General features: G+C 29.6%; 1 protein-coding gene across 1 annotated transcript; it reads left to right on the top strand.

The window, feature by feature from the left end:
- Window positions 1–21,770: 21,770 nt before the first annotated feature.
- LOC110660829 (valine N-monooxygenase 1) lies at window positions 21,771–24,464 on the top strand. The gene is made up of 2 exons (XM_021819265.2): window positions 21,771–22,885; window positions 23,624–24,464. The coding sequence occupies exons 1-2, from the start codon at window positions 21,896–21,898 to the stop codon at window positions 24,251–24,253; spliced, it is 1,620 nt and encodes a 539-aa protein (XP_021674957.2). The 5' UTR covers window positions 21,771–21,895; the 3' UTR covers window positions 24,254–24,464.
- Window positions 24,465–24,763: the final 299 nt, after the last annotated feature.

Genomic DNA, 24,763 nt, shown 5'->3' with positions numbered 1-24,763 from the left:
GGAGCCACAGAAATTGCTTCAGCTTCAAATCACATCAGACATTTTCTAAAGTTTCTTTTCCATCAAACCTTGGAAAAGTTGTAAATTATTAGCATGTACACTAGAAATAGTTCTTGTAATTAAGTAAACCATTTTGTACCAAACTTTTTACTTTTTGTGTAAATTATAATGTTTATGGTAAACTTTATATTTTCAAAGATTTTATCTTTATTATGGAGATTTAAAATGATGTTGATATAGTTTGGATTTGATGATATAATTTTTGAAGTGTTTGAGTTAGTTGATATTTTGAAGAAGTTGGGGACAAAGATTGAAGTATTTGAAATTACTTATTTCATTTTTAATAGGGGGAAATTAAGGAAAAACAAGGGAAACTCTTACAGTTTTTCCTCTTGTATTTTTGTATATAATATGTTTTAAAAAACAAATTATCTTTTATAAATAATGTCACCTCCGAGAAAATTAAAATGGTTTGTTCTATTATTATTTAAAAATGTTTTAAATTTATATTGCGTACTTTCACATAGTTTGTGACATTTCTAACTCAACTTATTATTGACTGGGTAGGAGGTGTTACAATAAATTAGACATTTACATTCAATTTAGCCAAAACCCCTAAATGGCATGAAAACCCTAAATAACAAATTAATGAGATATTAAGAGTGCACATACCAAAATTAAGCTTTTAATCTTTACTTAGCTCTTCAAATTCACCTCTAATCAATTTTACTGTCATTCCTTTGTTCCTTGTTAGCTTGGACCGAAATTCCTCCTTCAAAAAATTCAAAAAGTTCTCATCACAAATCATATTTATGCCATGATTATGATGTGATAATATGAATTCATGCTTGCTAAGCTCAATTTTCCCTTACCTTAAACTTTTCCCTAATTTGATTGCTTGTTAACCTTCCTAAATCCTTGGAATTTCTTACTTAAAAGATGTGCTTTCACTAAATTGAAACTTAATTATGCTATTTGAAGCAATGGAGGTTAAGAAATTAGTGAGAATTCAAGCTTTGAAGAAAGAACAATAGTGGAAGGAAGATGATGAAGAGTTTGGCCAACCAAGAAAATGAGGAAAAAGACAGTGATTTGTCCCTACCAAGAGATATTTATATTATTTTAATTTCAAAATGGCAAGCTTGTAAATATTGTGAAATTCCTAATCATTAAGCTTGACTTTTCAACTAATTATGCTTAATTTCCTAATCATGATTAATTGAATTAATCTAACTTCATTAACTTAATTAATCACATTTTGGTCAATGTTTGACCTTTAAACTTAATTGATCAAATTTTTCTCTTACTAGTTTACCATTTATCTTTTTCATAATGCCCGATAAGTCCATAACTCTATTTTTCACTTTTTTTTTTAATCTGCTTATTTAAACTTATTTTCAAGTCATATTTAATCCTCAATTTTTCTTTGAATAATACTATTTACAGGCCGATATTAGTACTATCTAAGGCTAGGCATTATAGGAAGTTACATTCACAGTATTCTTTGAAAGGAAAAATTGAAAAAAGAAAGAATTAAAAAAAAAATTAATGCAGAAGCTTCAGCCAAAAGCTAATAATTCTTCCTTAAAGTCAAAATATCAACTTATGCACAGGTGAATTCATGTTTCGGAACTACAACCAAAAAATTAGTCATTCCCTTTCCTGAATCCAAATCCTCAGAGTCTTGTCATTGCCAAGAGCACCAGGTGCAATCATGTTCTGGGTGGGATGACTTGCTACTAATATAACAGTGTCAATGTGACCTTCCAATTTTTGAACTACTTTCTAGTTTGAAGTTCCCATAGACATACGCCATTATTTTCAGAACCATTGACAACGTACTTCCCATTTGTTATAGAAAAGGTGGATGAAATGCAGAATTTCAAATAAGTATGTCCAGCGTCTTCCAAAATTTTCCCTATTAGCAATAAAGAGATGAGAGCAAACAAACAATAAAATCAAATCGTTCATCATCTATTCAATTATATATAAATCAAAACAAAAAATAATAACAGACTTTTTATTTCAAGGTAAAGAAAATACAAGAAATCAAAATAACCAAGAAATAAAATAACTAATATATGGTTTTCAGTAAAAGAAACTACTTTTGTTCAATAGAGTTTTCCATCTACATTGCCTATATATATATATATATATATATATATATATATAAGCAATAAGAAAATTTTATTGATAATTGTCTAGGAAAAACTTACACTCAGCTAAACTCAAAACAGCATGCGTCCCCACAAAACCCAACCTAGAGTGGATCATGGTAAGTGAAAAATCCTGATCACACAAAACACCAGAGACCAAAACAAGACGGAACAAAACAACTGAAGCAAACGGTCGAAACCAGAGAGGATTCAAGCAAAACACATCCATGAGTAACAAGGTAAATAACAGTACTCATATTAGAAAAGAAAACATAAACTGATGAAATAAGATGCTGTAGATAAAATAAAGCAAAGAATAGAGACCCACCAGCCCATGTAGAAATTCTCATTAGGCTATCACAATTATCTTAAACTCAAAATCAAGGGCTTGTTAAACTAAATACTAGTTAATTCACAACTTGTCAACTAGTTTTAGTCTGTATTGAACTCTTAAAGAATTCCAAGACATTGTTAATGGTAGATTGACCGTTGTAATTACGTGAACTAAAATTCCCGCACAGTACTATTTCAAAAACATGGCTATCAATTGCTTGCATCATGGCATTAATCATCATGCATGTTTAGAATTCACATTCGCTCCTGGCATGCGTGGCATTCATATATACATATATAAGAATGCGAGCTGCTGCCTCCTCTGTCGCATTTGCCAGCTCAAGGAGACGAAGAATTGGAGGGAAATGGCAAGCTACGTAGAGGTTCCCTTGGGAAGTTGGAAAAGATGGTGGTGGTTATGGCGATTGTTGTTGGCTATCTCACTCGTGAACGCCACCCAAAAGTAGGCTTACTGAAAGGGAATTGCGCCTAACTCACAAGACTGTTTCCTGTAGATTTAAGGCTAGCAGTGCATAAAGAAATAAGATTGCTTTTCATTTCTCTATTTTTCACTTTTGGGTCTTCTCTATTTCTTTATTACAATTGTGAAGGTCTTTGCCATGAATGATCAAAATTAAGGCAAAGAGTGATTGGTTTCTTCTTTATCAATGTCAGAGGACAATTAGCTATTTCTTTGTTTGGCCTTTTGGTCAAATAAATCCAAACTTTACCATAACTTTTTAATATTGGAAAATTTAACCATAACTTTCAAAACTGAAAAATTTTTATCCAAAATTTAAAAATCAATTTGGGGATTTTGACCAAGTGGCTTATTATGTCACGTTTTCTATTTTTTTTTATTTGATTCATCTCTCTTTCTTCCTTGTTCTCTCTCGCGAGAGAGAGCTTGGGAGAGAGGAGGAGAGAAAAGAAATGAGGAGAGAGATGAATCAAATAAAAGATTTAGAAAATGTGATGTGTCATGCCACATGGCAATTCAGAAAATTCCCAAATTGCCATGTGGCCTGACACATCATATTTTCTAAATTTTTTATTTGATTCATCTCTCTCCCTCATTCTCTCTCTCTCTCTCTCCAAACAAAAGAGTAGAGATTTTATACTAAGTGAGCAATCAAAAGAGTAGAGATTTCATACTAAGTGAGCTTGATTGCCAAGAAGAGAGAGAGAGAGAGGGGGGGGGGGGGCCAGGAGAAAGAGAGAGACGCTAGAGAGAACAAGGAAGAGAGAGAGAGAGGAAGAGAAAGAAAGATGAATCAAATAAAAAAAATTAGAAATGTGACATAACATGCCACATAGTAATCTAGTGTAAAAAGTCAAAATCCACAAATTAGTTTTTGAATTTTAAAAGTTATGATTAAATTATTCAAAATTAAAAATTTTAAATATAATTAGCAACCAATATAAATGTTTGAATTTGTTTGGCCAATAGACCTCTTTGTTTTCATGAATTAACATTGTTACTGCTTAAACAGTATTTCCACAACAGTTTGATCTCTTTTTCCGTCTTTACTAAATAAATGCAATTGTGCATTTAACAATAAGTTAATAGATCAGGTCAATCTTTAACATATTTTATAAACTTGGCCCTCAGCTGAGCTCTCTGTAAAAATTGAAATATTTCAATGTTTTCCATGTCAATTGTTAATTGGTATTTAGGTGATTAGTTCTCACTTTCAGATATATACACAAGAATACCCTGAAAGTTTTTAAACTTTAATAAGCGCTCTTCTTGTTCTTGCTTTTTATTTATTTATTTAGAGCTTTTAGGGACATCTATGACCTGCTTACTGGATAGAACTTAGAACCGTAATAATGCAGATAAATTAGCAGTTAATCAAGACTGTAAGGTAGGTAGCTAGTCATTTATCAGTACTCTTGATATCTATCATCATTGATGACATATGCAAAATCCTCGTTGAAGAAATTTTTTTGCTTGTTTGATACCCAAATATGTAAGTTCGTAGCTCATTATGCTCGTGATTTGTAAGTTTCATTTGAACACGTTCTTTCTCCGATGTCTAGCTAACTCGAACACTATTTCAGGCACGTTATAATTAGTATATCATTATCAAGTTCATTAGTTTTCATAGTCATATTCACATTCCAGATGTTGATCAAAAGAATCACGGATTTAATGTGTGATCTCATGCAGCTCTTTCCCACATGTTTGTGCGTATATATATTTCCATTTTATGTTCACACACATTGCAGTTGATTTCGTGCTTTTTTCATATATAGAAGCAGCGATCATCGATGTCTATCGAAGCTCTGGCAATGGCAGGTGCTGATTATAAAGCATGTGGCTTAGACCTTGAGGCCTGGGAGCAAGACTACTTCTCAGAGCAGCCTCCACTATACCTGTTAGCTGAGCGTAAGTCTAGCCCTGAAGCCAAGGGAAAGAATGCTGATCACGCATTAGTAGTTGATGCAGAGTTGCTGAAAGCAACTCTGCGCCAGTGGGCGAAAGCTGTTGCTCAAATGAATGAGAACTTAATTCAGTCAAGAAAGACACATGTATTCCGCTAATGTTTCCGAGAAAATGTTGAATCTTTTGCTATAGTGGTTAGTATTGTAAAAATCTGTTTTAAAAAGTAATATATTGAGGATAATTTAATGGATTTAGCCTGACACTACAATAAGTCTAAATTTTAACTGACACTTTTTTAACATCATTTTGTATGTGATGTTAAAGTAATAAATAATATCAATATGACATATTTAGACATCAACGAAGGATATAAAATAGTAAATAATAAATATAACATCGTGCATAATAGCATTATAAATTAATATAAAAGTGATGTTAAAAACTTTACGTTGTAGGTTATGCACATCATTAGGTGTTTTGTGATGATTTTCATTAATAACAAGTTTTAAATTTTTAACAGCATATATATATAAAACATGTCGTTAAAGTTTAAATTTATTGTAGTATAATATATAATTTGTTTATTAAAATATACCATATAGAGATTACGTTTATCAATTCCAAATACAAACTCCCATATGCCTAAATAAAACAAATTCTGAAAAATCAAATTTGAAAACAAAATGGTATCTTGAGACTTGCATTAATTATTGTAGAATTTCTATCATGAGTCCCACATTAGTTACAAATAAAAAATTAAATGAGAATATATAAAGAGGGAAGTCAAGTTAAATTGGTGTAAATCATTTTAATAGCTGCAACCCTAAGCTTCACACTGGTTAGAGAATTCCACAATATAGTTCACATTAGATTTTGATAGGTCCCTATCTCACGCAAACAGAACTTGTGCTATGAAAGCTCTCTTGCAGGTAGAGAATTCACGGATATAATGAGACACTTTCACATGGGGATCTTGTGGGTCTAAGCATCTGTTTAGATAGTGGAAAATATGCTATCCATACAGCAGATGAACAGAAGATTTATTTAGACCCATTTTTAATGCTTTGTCAATTTTTTTTTTTTTTTTATTCTGCAAAAGTTCAATAGACTGAGTAATAATTAATGAACTATACAACGGGAAATAATCAGCTCCTTTCTCAAGATAATCTTAATTAGTATAGATAGTCGGGGAAACTTGAATTTAAGATTTCCCCACTCCGTACACCTTAAAGGGAAAGAAAAACAAATCAGGCTACTCCCTGATAGGGGTGAGCAATCGGTTCAAACCGAACCGAATCGAACCAAACCGAATTAAATTATAAAAACCGAACCGTCAATTTTAGAAACCTAACCGAACCGAAATTGGTGAAAAATCGAATCGAACCAAACCGCTTTATTTCGGTTCGATTCAGTTTAAACCGATCGGTTTGATTTTTGATTGATTTTTTAATTTATACTTGATTTTCAAGTTATTTGGTCTAATTTTAACTTTGGTTTGAACCTAATAACCATTAATCAATGAAATTAAACAATTAATATATATAAAATTAAATATAATTCATAAATTTTCCATAAAAATAAATTAATTCAAAAATCGATTCGGTTCGATTTAACTATGTAAATCACTATTCGGTTCGGTTCGATTTAACCGATTTTTTTATCTTTAAAACCGAATCGAACCGAAATAACCAAAATTTTTATAAATTAAAACTGAACCAAATCGATTTAATTTTAAAATCGAACCGATTAAACCGAATTGACTCGGTTCGGTTCGGTTTTTCGGTTTGAACCGAATTCTGCTCAGCCCTACTCCCTTATTGACAAATGCTTTGTCATTTGATACAAGTGACTCAATGCGGATAAATTATTTATTTTTTTTTTTAACATGAGATAAAATCTGTATTAGATAAATGAGAAAAAAATTCGTTTCATTTTTGAAATTGTTATATTAACTAGAAATATTAAATCTTATTTTTAAGCTCTTACTTGTAAGTATGAGCTTTTAAATCGAAATGTTAATCAGAATGGTATTAAAATTTTCATTTTTTTTTTTATTTTGAAGGAAAAATTTCCTAATAAAAAATTGCTTTAATAAAAAAAAATCTTTTACAATTTAAATCAAACTGTTTAAATTAAATATAGATTTACCTAAAGGTGAAATTAATTTGGAGAAAACATGCCAATATTCAGCATTATTGATAGTCAAAATTAAAATTAATGAATTAAAATACGTACAATTTTACATAGAGATTTGAATAATATTTTTAATTAGGCTAAAAAATTTAAAATTTGAATAATTATAGGTACCCATTATACATTAAATTTGTGTTAGATTATTTATTTGTATCTGGATGTGGATTAGCATTAATCAATTGTTATGCTCATTGTATGTTTGAATATTAGTCTCAAAAAAAAATAAATATTAAATTTGATTTCATGGTTTAATAAACAGTTTTTTATTTTACATTAAATACTTAAATATATATATATATATACTGAATTTCAAAAATCCACATGGTTATATGTTAGTTTCGAAATAGTACATAATATATTCATATGGTGATTATGATTGAATATGATTGAATTTCGTAGCCCATATGAAACCTGCATACTGTCACATATAGTTAATTTAACAAAAGTCAAGAGTATAAAATATTTATAATTATATTTGGTTATGTGTTTATTAATTATAGTAATATTATATGTTTATTAATAGTTATTGGTTTTGTTGGACCAATTATGTTTAGGCATATTGAGAATATATTTATGAGCAGTAACATTATTACTATGTTCATAATATAGTATCCATGGAAATTCTGATTATGGTAAACACTTTTATGATTATTAGCTCACCTATCTTGAGACTAGTCATAAAATTGTTTTGTTAATTTGTTTAAAAATTTATTCCATGGATTTCAAGAGCTATTTCAATTATATTAATAGTGGATATACCCATTGGTATAACACTATTAATGTAATAAGCTATTGTTGGTTGTAATGTTATTTGTTAATTTTCTTATAATAAATAACAGTTTTGTTCATAATTGCTTACTTAGCTGGATTTGAAAGGAAACTTTAGTTTTGTGATTATGTTATATACATAATTCATGTTTCCTCTATTGCTTTATTACAACTGCTGTTTCTATGTAATTATCTGCTGTGAAAACTCTAAATGGCTCCAATTTTGATGACTGGAAAGTGTCTCTGAGGATGTACCTAGCAATAGCCCAACTGGATTTTGCCTTAAGAGTTAATGCACTTGCTGAACTTACTAATGAATCCACTATTACTGAAAAGACTTATCATGAGAAGTGGCAAATTTCTAATAGGGTTTAATTAATGGTGATGAAGTATACTATAGATAAGTCCATAAGACAAGGTATTCCTGATAAGGAGACTGCTAAGGAATTTCTGCAGGCTGTTGTTGAAAAGTTTAAAAAGTTTGACAAGGCTCAAAAGAGTCATTATCTTTCTTTGTTGGAGCACACCCAATATGATGGTGTTAGTGGTGTACAGGAACACATCATGACACTTATAAGTTATTTCAATAAGCTCAAGTCTTTTGATCTTGATTTGGGAGAAAGTTTTCAAGTCTGGCGCATTCTTGAATCTCTTCCACCCCAATTCAAAATTCTCAAGACTTTTTCAACTCCCAACAAGGGGAGTGGATATGTGATCAGTTGATAGCCATTGTGTGCCAAGAAGAGGAATCTATGAGGAAAGGGAATACTCTTTCTGTTAATTATATTTTTAAAGGGTCTAGTAGCAAGACTAATGAGAAATTTCAAAAGGACAAGAAACCTAAAGCTAAATTTGAGAACAAGAATGGTGGTAAGCATGATCATAATTTAACAGTTAAGAAGAAGCCCTTCAAAGGCAAGTGCAACTATTGCAAGAAGCTTGGCCATAAGTTAGAGGACTGTTTTAAGCTTAAGAAGAAGCATGAGAAGGAAGGTAATAGTCTAGAACTTGTCCCTCTAGCTCTAGTATGTTTTGAATCAAATATTGTTGATGTTCCTTCAAATTCTTGGTGGTTGGATCTGGTGCTACCATTCATATTTCAAATTCCTTGCAGGGGTTTAAAAACGTGAGGAAGCCAAGTGAAAAGGAGAAGACTGTTTTAGGAGTAAATGGAGTTGCAGTAGTAGAACTCATAGAGACTGTTTCTTTGAATTTATCTTCTCGACATGTGTTGAAATTAAATGATACTATTTATGTTCCTTCTTCAAGGAGAAATTTAATTTCTAGTTCTATTTTAGATAAGTGTGGTTATGTGTTTCTTCAAAGCACTGAAAAAATTGTTATTTATTTTAAATCTGATATTGTTGGTTCTGCTGTTTTATGTCATGGTTTATACATGTTGGATTTTGATTCAATTCCTTTTCAATCTATTGATGTTCCTATCAATGTTGTTATTGGGCACAAACGTCAAAGAGTTAATGAGAACTCTTCAATGTTATGGCATAGACATTTGGGTCACATTTCTAGGGAAAGATTAGAAAGGATGGTTAAATAAGGTGTCTTGCATGGTTTGGATTTCTCTGATTTTAATACATGTGTTGATTGCATAAAGGGAAAATTTACTGCTAGAGCTAGAAACAAAGGGCAATTAGGAGTGAAAGTGTGTTGAATTTGATTCATACAGATATCTGTGGACCCATTTCTCCTGTTGCTATGGGAGGTTTTAAATACTACATCACTTTTATTGATGATTATTCTATATATGGTTGGATTGATCTTCTTTATGAGAAGTCTATTTCCTTAGATGCCTTTAAAGCATTTAAGGCTGCAGTTGAATTGAAAACAGGGAAGAAGATTAAATGTGTAAGATCAGATAGGGGTGGTGAGTATTAAATGTATGCTTAGTCATTCTTCTTTACCAGAATTTTTATGGGGTGATGCTTTGAAAACTGTTGTGTACATTCTTAATCAAGTTCTTACTAAATCAGTGCCTAAGACTCCCTATGAGTTAATGTTTGGTAAGAAGCCCAGTTTGAGACATTTTCATATATGGGGTTGTAAGGCAGAGGTGAGGCTATATAACCCTCAGATCAAAAAGCTAGATGCTAAATCTATTAGTGGTTTCTTTATTGGCTATTGTACAAGTTCTAGAGGTAGTAGATTTTACTGTCCAACTCATTCTACTAGAGTGATTGAATCAAATCGTGCTGTTTATTTTGAGGATGAGATGGATAGTGGGAGTCAAATACCTCGTGTTGTCAATCTTAGAGATGAGACTATTATCTTTCCTATGTCTTTGCTATCTTCCTCAGTAGATTTTAATCCTCCTGAGGGTAATGATGAAGTTCAAAATCCTGTTGATGTCAATTTAGAACCACCGGTTGTAGATGCTGAGGGGCCTGATATAGTGGATGAAGTTGTACCTTTGAGGAGATCTCAAAGGATTCATTGACCTGCAATATCAAATGATTATATGGTCTATTTATAGGAACACGAGTTTGACGGTGCTGATTTTTCTGATCCTATTTCTTATCAAGAGGCTATATGTGGTCCTAATTCTTCAGAATAGAAGAAAGCCAAGCAAGATGAACTATCTTCTATATATCACAATCAAGTCTGGGATCTTATTGAATTACCAGATGGTTGTAAAGCTGTAGGTTGTAAATGGGTCTTTAAGACCAAACGTGGAGTCAAAGGTGAAGTAGAAAGGTACAAGGCCAAACTAGTAGCAAAAGGTTATAATCAGAGGTAAGGTATAGATTATACAGAAACATTTTCCCCGGTGTCCACTAAAGATGCCTTTCGTGTGGTTATGGCTTTAGTTGCTCACTATGACTTAGAACTCCACCAGATGGATGTTAAAACAGCTTTCTTAAATGGAGACTTGTATGAAGATATGTATATGGTTCAACCTAACGGTTTCATAGAAGTTGGTAAAGAACACTTAGTGTGCAAGTTGAAAAGATCCATTTACGGGTTAAAATAGGCTTTTAGACAATGGTATTTGAAGTTTGATCAAGTTTTGACTTCTCTTGGTTTTGAGGAGAATGCTTCATATCAATGTATCTTTCAGAACATGAGTGGGAGTCATTTCATTATTCTAGAGTTGTATGTTGATGACATTCTTCTTGCCAGTAATAACATCAATCTCTTGAACGAGACAAAATACATGCTTTCTAGTCACTTTGAAATGAAAGATCTTAGTGAGACCACATATGTTCTGGGTATTCAGATTCAACGTGATAGATCTCAAGGCATATTAGGTTTGTCTCAAGGAACTTATATTGATCAAGTTCTTAAGAGATTTAATATGCACACTTGCTCACCTTCTATTGCACCTGTTCTTTCAGGTGAGAAACTCTCTAAAGCACAGTGTCCTCAGGATGACAAGGAAAGGACTGAGATGGAAAAGATTTCATATAGTTCCGCAGTTGAGAGCTTGATGTATGCCCAAGTATGCACTCGTCCTGATATAGCATTTGCTATTAGTGTCCTTAGTAGATACTTGAGTAATCTTGGATGGAGTCACTGGAAAGCTGCAAAGAAAGTTATGAGATATTTGTAGGGTACTAAGAATTATATGTTGACTTGCAAAAGATTTGGCAATCTAGAAGTCATTGGGTACTATGATTCTGACTTTGCAGGCTGTGTAGATGATAGAAAATCTACTTCTGGTTACATCTTCATGATGTCTAGAGGAGCTGTGTCTTGGAAAAGTGCCAAACAGACACTTATCACTACCTCCACTATGGAAGCAGAGTATGTTGCTTGTTATGAGGCCACTTGTCAAGCTGTTTGGTTAAAGAAATCGATTTCTAGTATGCTTGTTGTTGAGAGCATCTCAAGGCCCTTGACCATTTATTGTGACAATGCTCCTGCTGTTTGCTTCTCTCAAAATCACAGGAATTCTAGTTGAACTAAACATTTTGATGTCAAATTCCTGTTTGTTCGAGAGAAGATTCGTGAATCACAGACTCAGATTGACCATATTACTACGGACCGAATGATTGCAGATCAGTTAACCAAAGCTTTGCCCATTAGTGTTTTTCAAAAGTATGTTGCTCATACGGGTGTAGTGAAAACTTTTGATGATGCTTTGGTTTAGTGGGAGTCTGTTTTATGTTACATTTGGGTTAGCATTTGTATGGAATGCTTAGACCATTGTTTTTGGATGCATCTTATCACATATTCCATTTAAATTCAGTTTTTATTTTTTGAGATTTTGTTGGCACATATATATAATATTGTTTTTCCTATCGGATTCAATGTTGTTTTGTTTGCCATTACATTAACTGGATTTATAGGTTAAATTGCTTACTTGTTATTGGATATTATTTTGTATTTTATTAATCTGTACTTTTAATTTAATAAATTAATTACTCCTATCCAAGTGGGAGATTGTTATATTATTTATTTGTATCTGGATGTGGATTAGTATTAATCAATTGTTAGGCTCATTGACAAATTAAATAATGATATCAAATAATAAGTTCAATAATTGGCAATATCTAAATGGATTGGGCCATGTGATTGGGCAAGCCTATAATGGGTCAGGTTGTCCATAAGTCCACTAAGAAAGAGGCCCCAACTCTCAGTCCTATATATATATATATACATATATATATATATATATATATATATATATATATATATATATATATATATATATATATATATATTATGATAATCTCATTTAATATTATATAGAATTCATATAGAATTCGAAAGCTGTGGATATTGAGAGTTATGAACCTACTATTTCTCTTCTGTTCTTCATTATTCATAGAAAATCACGAATACAAGCGTATTTTTCAGGTACACATATTCTCTAAACATGTAATCTATAACGATCTAATTTATAATTTTAACAATTTGAACATATAAAGGTATTAATCAAGAAGGTGTGCTTGAAAAAGGGTGGTCAACATGTTTAGAAAACATGCAATTGACAATATAAAAATTCTTAAATCAATAAACTAAACAACATGAATGGTACACATACTCTCTAATCATGTAATCTACAACGATCTAATTTATAATTTTAACAATTTGAACACATAAAGGTATTAATCAAGAAGGTGTGCTTGAAAAAGGGTTGTCAACATGTTTAGAAAACGTGCAATTGACAATATAAAAATTCTTAAATCAATAAACTAAATAACATGAATAATGCCTTATTAATCAATATTATAATGCAAATTAAAGACAGTCTTCACGTTGAACATTTGCTTAAAATCCATGGAAAGTTGGAAATCTTCCATCACGAGAATGCTAAGGTTTTATGAGCATGCTTGCTGACGTTTGCTTCATGACGAATCACATATCTCGTGCGTGTAAATCTCAGCCTGTTTATTCTGCAATCTCCTTGGTTATTTCAGAAATAAAGATAGAGAGATCACCGATATAATGACACAAGCATGGTATACTTTGCAGTTGACCTCGTGCCTTTTTATAAAAAAAAATTAAAAAAAAAACCCATATATATGTTGCTAGGGGACTCACTTACTGCACAAGTATATTCAGTGACTGAGAAGAAACGTCAGACATGTCTATTGAAGCTCTGGCAATGGCAGGTGTGGATTGTGCACAGTGCAGGATTGAGCTTGAGGTATTGGAAGGGCTGCCACCTCCACATTTGGTAGCTGAACAAAATTCAAGCACTCTTCATGAATTTGGTATAGAGAGGAAGAAAAGCAAGCATGTTTTAATGTGTAATGAACCGTTGCGGAAAGCTAAGATGCTCCAATGGGTTAAGGCTGCTTCTTCAATGCATGCAAGGTCCACCAAAAGAGAAGATGTATTTAGCCAATTATTAGCCTAATCATATGAAATGTCTGTTTATCATTGATTGAAGATATAAATATGTAAGTCTTACCTATTTTATGTTATAATTGTTATATATTAAATTGTGTAGACAAGAATTTTTTGTTGTGTAACAATTTTATTTATTGTGTAATCAAAATTTAAATCTTTAAATAATTCTCTAAACTATAATGAGGGTGTTTTAGTTTGACTACTTATTTTTAACTTTTGACTTAAAATATAATTTTTAATTTATGAGTAAAATTAAAAATAAATAGTTAATTATTTAATAAAATTACTTAAAAATAACTTTTAAATAGTTTAGGTATTTAGTTAAAAGATATTTAAAAGTAAATTAATTAGTTAAAATTACAAAAAAGAATATATAATTAAGTATTATAGTTATTAAAATAAAGGTAATATTGATATTATTAAAAATTATTAGGATGATATAGTCTCTTATTTGATTAAATATTAATTTTAAAATAAATAAATAAGTTATAAGTAAATTATCATTACTTATAAATTTTAACATATTTTAAATAATTTTTTAATTATAAATCAAATCAAACTCTAACTTAATTATAATTTTCTTCTTATAAGTTGATTTGACTTATAAATTAATTTAACTTACTTATACATACGTCTGGCTTACTTACGAGTCAAAATAAACACTTCCAATTTTCCTTTAAACATATTCTCCATGGGCCATTTCAAGTAATCTACTACGAGACAATTTGAGGTAATCCAAGCCTTTTGGAGTGGCCCATTTCCAGTAATTCAAGCCTTTAATAGTGGCCCAAAAAAATCGAATTTTAAAATTTCATCATTACCCTCTGCATGTGCTTTTAATCAAAAAAACAAAAAAAAATCTTAGAATTTTACTTTGACATTCTTTTTATTAGACTTGAGTGGATTTACCATATTTTACTATAAATTTAAAAATATTTTTAATATTATTAAATGATCAGAGCTCAATGATCTGACATTTTAATATTAATTTTGATGCTACAAATGAACATTTAATCACTATAAAATTAATCAATTATAATAAAATTATCAAATAAGCTAGAAAGACATTTTTCATAAAAGTGGTGAGTGAGCATAATGAAAATTTTAATTAATTTCATCCATGGAAGCCATCAATATCAATTAAATTTTAATTTTTAAGCAGGTCAATTATTATTTAATTTGGTTAATTTTTAATACATTTTTTTACATCAAATCAATTAAATTTTTGTAAATATTTATAATTTGATAAGTTATAACATAAGAGTGCGAAACTTTATAAAATTATTCTTTAATTTTTATTATATATAGAGAGAGAGAGAGGACTGTAAAGTGTAAAACTGAGCCAAGCTAATTTCTTGAGTTCAGGCCTCAGTCCGAATTTATTTTAAATGATTGAATTTTGTTAGCTCAACCTGAAGCTCAAAATAAATTTCAAGCTGAGTTTGGACCGACTCAAATTTATTTGATTTTATTTTTTTATATTTATAATTTTATTCACAAAATATAATCTATACATTTATTTTTCTGTTGCACAAAATTTATTAATCTAAAACTTAAAAAATAAAGTTTCTTCATATACAAATGAAAAAAGTATATACAAATATAAATAGTAAAATTAAATTAGTTTGTAATTTCTAAAAATAAATATTTCTTATTATATATATGTGTGTGTGGGTCATGTTGAATGTATTATTATCTCACATTGATTTGGAATAAGATATTTATTTTAAATATAAGATTTGAGCAAATCTTCTACTGAACTAGTTTTTGGAGTTGAGTTAGATGTAGATTATTTTCTTCATGTAATATCAAAGTTTACTATATTTTAATGTTATGTGTTCACCTACAAATTTCATAATCAAGGTATTTATGTTTGAATGTGAAACATTTATTGTTCCATATTAATTTAGGATAAAATTTATATGCTAAATATAAAATTAGGGCAAACTTATTTTCCTTAAACTAATTTTTGCAATTGAGTTAGGTATTTGGGTTAGAGATAGATTCATCTTGGCTTAAACTCGGGTTCAAAATTATTCGCAAAAATTTTGAGCAAAATGGTTTGGATTTCGGCTAACTCAGCCCAATATATAATCTTGGACATAACCATAAAATTTAAAATAATGCAAATAAAAGATGAACTTTTTTAGTATTTTGTTTAAATATTAGTATAATTACCATATCCAAATGCAAAAAAAAATTGTGATAAATTCTCACAAGTTTCTATCTTAGTCAAATTTTATATTCCATCAGCAGATTTTATTACAATAAGATGGTATTATATGTGGAATTGTGGATTATACAAAGTTGAATTTCTTTCTGAAATAGATTATCTTTTATGCTAACTATTCTACAATTGCTTTTAATATCACTTGCATCAAAACTATACAAAGTTCCAGTAGTTGCTTCAAGGAGGCAAGTGGTAAGAAACTCTCCCTTATTTATGAAAATTTATATAATTAAATCGATATTGGGTTTCATAATAATCAATAATTAATTTAAAATTATTGTATATATATTGATTTTACCATATAAAAATTTCTTATTTAAGTCTTTAGGTCTTTTGATTTCATATTCCATTGCTTTTTTCTTGAAATTTCTAACTTTTTTTTTTGTTTCTTTTATCTGAAATTATTTAAGTCTTAGATGTATGATATATTTCTAACTTTTTTAGTTTTTTTTTGTCTGAAATTATATTTTGTCTTAAATATACTATAGATTTCTAACTTTTTGTTTCTTTATCTGGAGTTATTTATATTTTAAATATGTGATAGGTTTTTATTTTTTTTTTCTGTCTAAAATAATTTATATTTTAAATATATGGATGATATATTTTTAATTATTTTAAAGTTATTATAATTTTAAAGATATCTTTATAAACTTAAATTATAATTCGATCTGAAAATTTTAATTCATAATCTGAGTAATCGGATCTCATATAATAATAATAATAATAATAATAATAATAATAAAAAAGTTTCCTAGTTGGAAAGCTCTTGGCCCACAATTGATCGGGAAGTTAATTTTTTTTGTTGTCTTGGTGTTGTGGCTACCAACCATGCACCCTACTCCCACGTGAAAAAAAATTGAAATGAGATGATCGAGTGTTCAGAAACAGAATGTATAAAATTAGGTCATCCTCACCTACTTTTTTTTTTTTTCTAATTAACATTCTTGTGCATTTATGAACAAATTAATAATCAAATCCTCAATGATTTCAGCACTTCATCAGCAGCAGTACTGACCACTATATATATTTATATATAAATTGGATTTTGTTGTTTGTCCTCACTAAAAACATACATTCCATTTTCATATACATATGAGGTACGGGTTTCCTGATAATATTTGACAGAATCACTGTTACGTCCTTCACACAAATAATATATATTCCTTTCCTTTCATCACTTAATAATTAATACATACATATACATCCATGGATTGTAGGAGATATATCGATATCACATACATGCATATATATGGATTGCTTGCATTATCTTTTTCCTTGCTAGCCTTTGGAAGTAGCACACAGATTAAATTAAGATTGCTTGTAATTAGGGTGGCCATGATTCAGGAACCATTGGTTACGGTTCTTGAATTACTGGTTCAATTTCAATAAAATTTTAAACCTAAATCAAATCGTCAAGGGATAGTTTAGAAGATAGTTTATGAACCACTGATTTTGGTTTTAGTCCCGATTTAAAATGATTTAAAGGGCCGTTTAAAAAATGACGGTTAAAGACGATTTGGAGGACGGTTTGAGAGTAGTTTAGGGGTGTCTTAGACCAAAAAAAATTGGAGGAAAATTTTATTGTTTTAGAATTTGAATTATATTTGTAAAAATATTTGAATTTTTTTTAGAAATCTTTCAATCAAAATGAATAAGAAAAAAGAGAATAAAAATAATTTATCTTTAAAAAAAATTTAATAAGAAAAGACTTGAACTTATTAAAAAATAATAAATGAAATTAATTTTTCTAAAAGAAATTAGAAAAAGGTTCATGAACTTAATTTTACCTATGTAAACTTAATTTTAGAATTTAGAGGAATCAAAATTTCTAGTTCTATTGCTTGCCCTTTTTTCAAAAATTTTATGATAATTAATAATTAAAAAGTATAAAAGAGAAAAAAAAATTAAAATAGATGTTATTGAAAATTTTATTGAGGCTATAAAAAAATATAGAGTAATTGAGATAGTATTAAAAATTTTAGTGAGCATATAAAATAATTAAATAAAAAAATTGAGAGAGTATTAGGAATTAAAAAGAGTGTAGAAAATAATTATTTAGAGAAATTGAGAGAATATTAAGAATTAAAGAGAGTATAGAGAACAATCACGTAGAAAATTTAAAATTTATATAAATAAATTTAAAATGGAGTGAAGTATTATTGAATTTTTATATTTAAATTGTTGATTTGATCTAATTTAAAATCGCCAGTTCACTGTACCTGAAAAATATATAAACCTGAATCAAATCGCAAAATGGTGATTTTGATCTGATTTAAAATTAATTCTAATTTTGATATTTTGATTCAATTTTAACGGAATTAATTCCGATTCAGTTTCAATTAAAAATCAAATTGTAGCCACCCATATGTCTAAAAATAATAGTAATTAAAGAGATATGATGAAAGCACTTAGAAATCCTATCTACCAAATATAGCACTTTTAGGTGGCTACATATCAGACATGTGCATTATATATTATAGCTTTATTTTTGTTTTCTCTAAATTAAAATTTAAATTTAAAACTTCATAATTTTATAATTCTAAATAATTATAATATTATCTTAAATTTAATTTAATTAATTTTTTTATATAAATACATATAAAAAGAAAAATAATATCATTTTATTTTTTTTATACGTTCAAACACATTAAAAAAAAAAATCCCCTGGTTTAGAAACTTCGCACAAAGGCACTTGAATCGAAAAATTAGATGGGAAAGCATCACGTGGCGTATTGGTAGCTAGGTAGGTGGAGAAAGGGTTCAAGAACAATTATCAATTATCATAGTACACCATCTCTCAGAATGTCGAGATAACTACAACACACTTACACTTACATCCAACCATCCACTTCATGCATGCAGATCATGGACAATAACGCATACAAATATTCACGTAGGCTTGCATACATTCTTAAACTTCAAGGATTTTTTTTTTAATTTCCTTTTTTTACTTCTTTTTATTTTCCCTTTTACTTCTTATACAGTATACATATTTTTTCTAATACAATTTTTATTCACTACCATCATTATATATATAATAATTATGATAATTTAATCATAATTATTAATTATAATAAGATTCATTATAATAAATAGTTATAATAAAATTATTGTATATAAATTGATTTCATTGGTTGTTTTATAGCTTGACTTTTAAATTTTGAATTATCTTCCTTTGTTTATCTTTAATTTTTTCTAAAAGATTAAATTCATAATTTTGTATATTACAAGAGAGCAATTAATTTTAGTACGAGGATATTACTTAATATATAGACTCTGAATTTTTTTTTCAATGACTTTCACATGAAGAATATTATATTGTATACATGGAAATAATTATAAACACATTTTTAATGTTGTTGCACATGATCTTACTGGTCCAATGCTAAAAAGTAGGCCGCCATAGAAATGGAAATCAAAGGATTATATATCATGGAAGCAGAGCATGCATGTGCCCATGTTTTTTTTATGGCTATAAAAAAGCCTAACTGTTTTCTGTCTCCACTCTCACCAATTTTTCTACCGTTCTCATGATTTGTAAGGAAAATCGGTGGACTTTCACCTAGTAAATATCACTTTCAATATTGTCAATTGATTAACATAACAAAATTATGCTATAATCAGTGATAATTTATAGCCATTAATTTACTTTATGATTTCTCTATGACTATATATATAAAATTAATTTAGATATAAAAATTTAGTAATTAATAAAATTTGAAAGAGTAATATAATTTGAATGAAAAATAAATTCGAATAAGTTACTAATAGTTTATGTTCCTCCATTTGTTTTTTTTTTTCAAATAATAGTAGTAATAATTATAAATAATGATAAAATATATTTCTTTTAAATATCAATCAATAACTCCATTTTTTTTTTTATAAATCGATAGGTCCACCGTTTGAACGCATAAAACATCACTAATTAATAGTTATTTTTTAATCAATATTAAATTATATATATAAAAAGTTATTATCAATAAATAAATGTATAAATATTTTCATATTATAATAAAATTTATAAAAGTCTAAAAAATAAAAATAATTTAATTTTTCTTTTGATTAATAAAATATTTTTATTAACTCATTTTTTAATTTCCAAACACTAAAAAAATATTTTCCAAAAGAAATACTTGTGCAAGATAATTGACCATGATCCACATGCATGAAACACCATAGATACAAATAAATCTTTCATTAATTCTCATGTAAATAAATATGCAAATAAAATGAAAAAAAAAGCTTAATTTTTATTTTTAAAATTGAAAGATATTTTTCTTCAAAATAGTTTAAGTTTTTTCTTCTAGAGGGTTCCAAACACAAAAAGAAAATGTTAGATAAAAAAAAAAATCCTGAACGATAATTTGTAGGAAACCATGAGTTGGAAAAAAAAATTATAAGAAACAGATAGACCAAAAGATTGGATTTCTCATCTAACTCACATATGAAGGAGCTGTAGGGGAGTATATAGGTTGGTTTGAGTGAGTTCAATGTATTTTGTCGAATCAAATCAAAAAAATTGATTTTGATGGCATTTGAATTAAAATTAATAAATTAAATTATAAAACTGCATCCATTCGGTTTTTACAATCAGTGAATTGAATTTGATTTAGATAGTTTGTTTAATATTTTTTTATAATTTAACTCTTGTTAAACCTTTTTCATATGTATATTATCATGTACTAATTAAAAATAAAATATTAACTTAAAATATATTATTCAGTAAAAATAAATAAAAATAAAAAATAAACAAATTATTTACATATTTCTCATATATATATATATATATATATATATATATATATATATATATATATATATATATATATATATATAGGTTTGAATTCAGTTTTTATTATGTCAATTAAAAACCCAAAACAAAAATTCAGTTTATAGTTATTTTCAAATTATAATTAATATTTAAATATATAAAATCACTAATTTGGATTCGAATTTATTTAAGTTGACTAAGTTAATCGGCTTATCCATTTTTTTTACACCCTAGGGAGCCGTAACAGAAATGAATTGTGGACAAATGGAAGTAAAAAAGGAGACTCTCACAATCATGTGAAACACACTCCCTATATTATAGGAATGACTCACTTTGCTGTGAAAGAGGGAGCACTATTTATTAGTACTTCTGGTGTATTTAATAATTAGCCGTAAAAGAGAGAGATAAAGAGGAGATTGAATCTCTCGTGCAAAACACATGCCTTCGTGTCTTTTTTTTCATTTTTTTCTTCTTGCAAAATGAATTTTGTAGAAGCAATTTAACCACGTGCCCAGAAGTTGGTGAGCATTTGCTGAATGAATTTGTATCGGCTTCTGATATCAATTATACTGTCATACTTAAAATTTTTTCGAATTTTACGGTAAATTTTCGAATTTAAATTTCAATTAATATCAATTATACTTAAAAAAATTTTAAAACAAAAAGTTAAAGAGTCCTCTAATTGAAAATACTGTATTTTTTTGAAAAGTACACTTTTAGGAAAGTGATTTTCGAGAAGTATAACTTGGATTAAGAAATTTATTCTCTACATATAAAGAAAGTGAATTCTTAAAAAGTTAAATAATATAATAATTAAATAAGTTTAATTTTTATATTTTTTAAATTTCAGTTGTATAACAAAGTTACCTCAATTAAATGACATCTTAATGTAAATTTATTTTATTTTTTAAAATATTTAAACAAAATTTTTTTTAAAACATTATTTTTATTATAATTTTATTTATAAATAAATTTAACTGATCTAATGTGAATACTCTGTAACCCTTTATAATTCGAGAGAGAATCATAATTCTAAGTTATTTCCCATAATACCCTCTTCAATCCGAGGTTTAACTCGTTAACAAACCGCTATAAATACGTACCCTAAACTACGGGCATGCTATCAACTATCAAGCACAAGTATTTCCTTTCGGAAAAAAAAGCACAAATCTTCACTTCTTCTCTTCTACGTTCGTTCACTGGTCATAGCCCTGGACTTGAATTGTTTAGGGCATAGCAATATGGCCATGAACGTCTCCACCATTGCCACCACCACCACATTCGCCTCCGCATCCTCCATCAACACCGTCAAAATCCTGCTCATCACTCTCTTCATTTCCATTGTCAGTACTGTTATAAAACTTCAAAAGAGGGCTGCCCACAAGAAACCAGGAAAGAAACTCCCACTCCCTCCCGGTCCTACTCCATGGCCACTCATCGGAAACATTCCCGAAATGATCCGGTACAGACCGACTTTTCGGTGGATTCACCAACTCATGAAGGACATGAACACTGATATTTGTCTCATTCGTTTTGGAAGAACTAACGTTGTTCCTGTTAGCTGTCCTGTCCTTGCTCGCGAAATACTGAAAAAGAATGATGCTGTCTTCTCTAACAGGCCAACGACTCTATCTGCTAAATCAATGAGCGGAGGATACTTGACGACGATTGTGGTGCCCTATAATGACCAATGGAAGAAAATGAGGAAGATCCTAACCTCAGAGATCATTTCTCCTGCTAGGCACAAGTGGCTCCACGATAAGAGAGCTGAGGAAGCAGATAATCTTGTGTTCTATATCCATAACCAGTACAAGAGCAACAAGAATGTGAATTTGAGAATTGCCACCAGGCATTACTGTGGGAATGTGATCAGAAAGATGGTGTTTAGCAAGAGATACTTCGGGAAGGGAATGCCTGATGGAGGACCAGGGCGTGAAGAAATCGAACACATTGATGCAATTTTCATTGCTCTTAAATACTTGTATGGATTTTGCATATCTGATTACATGCCTTTCTTGCTGGGGCTTGACCTCGATGGCCAGGAAAAGTTCGTACTCGATGCAAATAAGATCATAAGGAATTATCAGAACCCTATAGTAGATGAGAGGATCCAACAATGGAGGAGTGGTGAAAGGAAGGAAATGGAAGACTTGCTTGATGTTTTCATAACTCTCCAGGATTCAGATGGCAAGCCGTTGCTGACACCAGACGAGATCAAGAATCAAATCGCTGTAAGACCAAATCTTTCTCCTTCAATTTTCACCAAATCTTACTCCTTCAATTTTCACCTGTATATGTCTATTTTTCTTTCCATATGTATTGTCACAGCATAAACCCACTATCTTAATCCTTTCAAATAGGGATAGGAAAAAGCGGGAAAATTAAATCATAATCACAACTGATTTCGAATTCGATGAAGAAACGGAAAAATAACAAAAAATAGTTAGTTGGCTAGACAGTGATAGTCCTATCCTCCCACACTTGCCCCGAGAGGGTAAAGCAGTTCTTTTGCAATTTTGTTTGCATATAAAAATTTGTCGAAGAAAACAAAATAAATCACTCAAGGCACTGCTCACAGCATCAAAAAAAAAAAAAATCTTTTAGAATCAAGGATACAACTATTTTCTCTTATTTTTGTTAATTTATGTTTTATTTGGAAATTAGACATAAGGGACACGATTTGCAAAATAAACAGAAAAGATTTAATATAATATGTGAAAGTTGATTTTGATACTATCAAATTGTCATAATTGGAGAAAAAAATTGAGTGAGGTAACATTTAATTTATCTTTTTACCTTTTTTTGAGAAAAAAAAAATTTCTACATATTTTGACTTTCAACACAAAATAAAAAGTTCAATTTTCATAAAAGCTCATATTGGATCCCACTTCAAACAATTTGAGCAATATTTCATTATAAATTCAGTAGATATATATATTTAAGAAACTAACATAGATACATGGTTGCAGGAAATTATGATAGCAACAGTGGATAACCCATCAAACGCAATCGAATGGGCAATGGGGGAGATGCTAAATCAACCTGAAATCCTGGCAAAGGCCACAGAGGAACTTGACAGGGTGGTTGGCAAAGATAGGCTTGTGCAAGAATCTGATATCCCCAACCTTAATTACGTCAAAGCCTGTGCAAGAGAGGCCTTTAGACTCCATCCCGTTGCACACTTCAATGTCCCTCATGTAGCTATGGAAGACACTGTTATTGGTGATTACTTTATTCCAAAGGGTAGCTGGGCCATTCTTAGCCGCTACGGGCTTGGCAGGAACCCAAAGACATGGCCTGATCCACTCAAGTACGACCCAGAAAGACATTTGAATGAGGGAGAGGTGGTGCTAACTGAGCACGACTTAAGGTTCGTAACTTTCAGCACTGGAAGGCGAGGGTGCGTAGCAGCTTTGCTTGGAAGTGCCATGATTACGATGTTGCTAGCCAGGATGCTTCAGTGCTTCACATGGACTCCACCAGCGAATGTTACCGAGATTGATCTCACTGAGACCCTCGATGAGCTTACTCCTGCTACACCCATCTCTGCATTTGCTATGCCCCGTTTGGCTACTCATCTCTACCCTACTTCACCTTGAAAGAGAGTGATGAATCTGAGTTCTTAGAACCTTTATGATTTGCAAAACAATAAAAATAAAAATCATTTGGTTATATGTAATTAGGAGGTAACCTTACAGACTGCTTGTTATTGAGAGTTTTAAACTCTCAAAATAATATTTGTGTGGCCACTTCTTCATCTTGTATCTTTTGCAATTGCTCCTTTTGCTATATAAAATTGCCTTATATGAAGTCTTATTTCCTACCTATATACTGTTTTCCACTTATCTTAGAAGTATAGATAGAGACCCTAATAAAGGTAAAATTATTGAGTGAAATCAATGCATTTATAATGAATTTATTAAAATTATTAATTATTACAAAATTCACTTAAAAGAAGTTTTTCGAAATGAAAAACACATATTATTCTTTCTATCATAACCTAGTATGAAATAATCATCTAATGAATCTCATGAAATAATATTTCATGTGCTTATTTAAATTATTAAATTGCTTATATGGTATAGATTCTTTATTTTAAAAAATTTACA

The sequence above is a fragment of the Hevea brasiliensis genome, chromosome 7, assembly GCF_030052815.1.
Source record: "Hevea brasiliensis isolate MT/VB/25A 57/8 chromosome 7, ASM3005281v1, whole genome shotgun sequence".
Classification (NCBI taxonomy): domain Eukaryota; kingdom Viridiplantae; phylum Streptophyta; class Magnoliopsida; order Malpighiales; family Euphorbiaceae; genus Hevea; species Hevea brasiliensis.
Note: the sequence above shows the minus strand (reverse complement) of the source record. Positions and strands in the feature narration are given on the sequence as shown.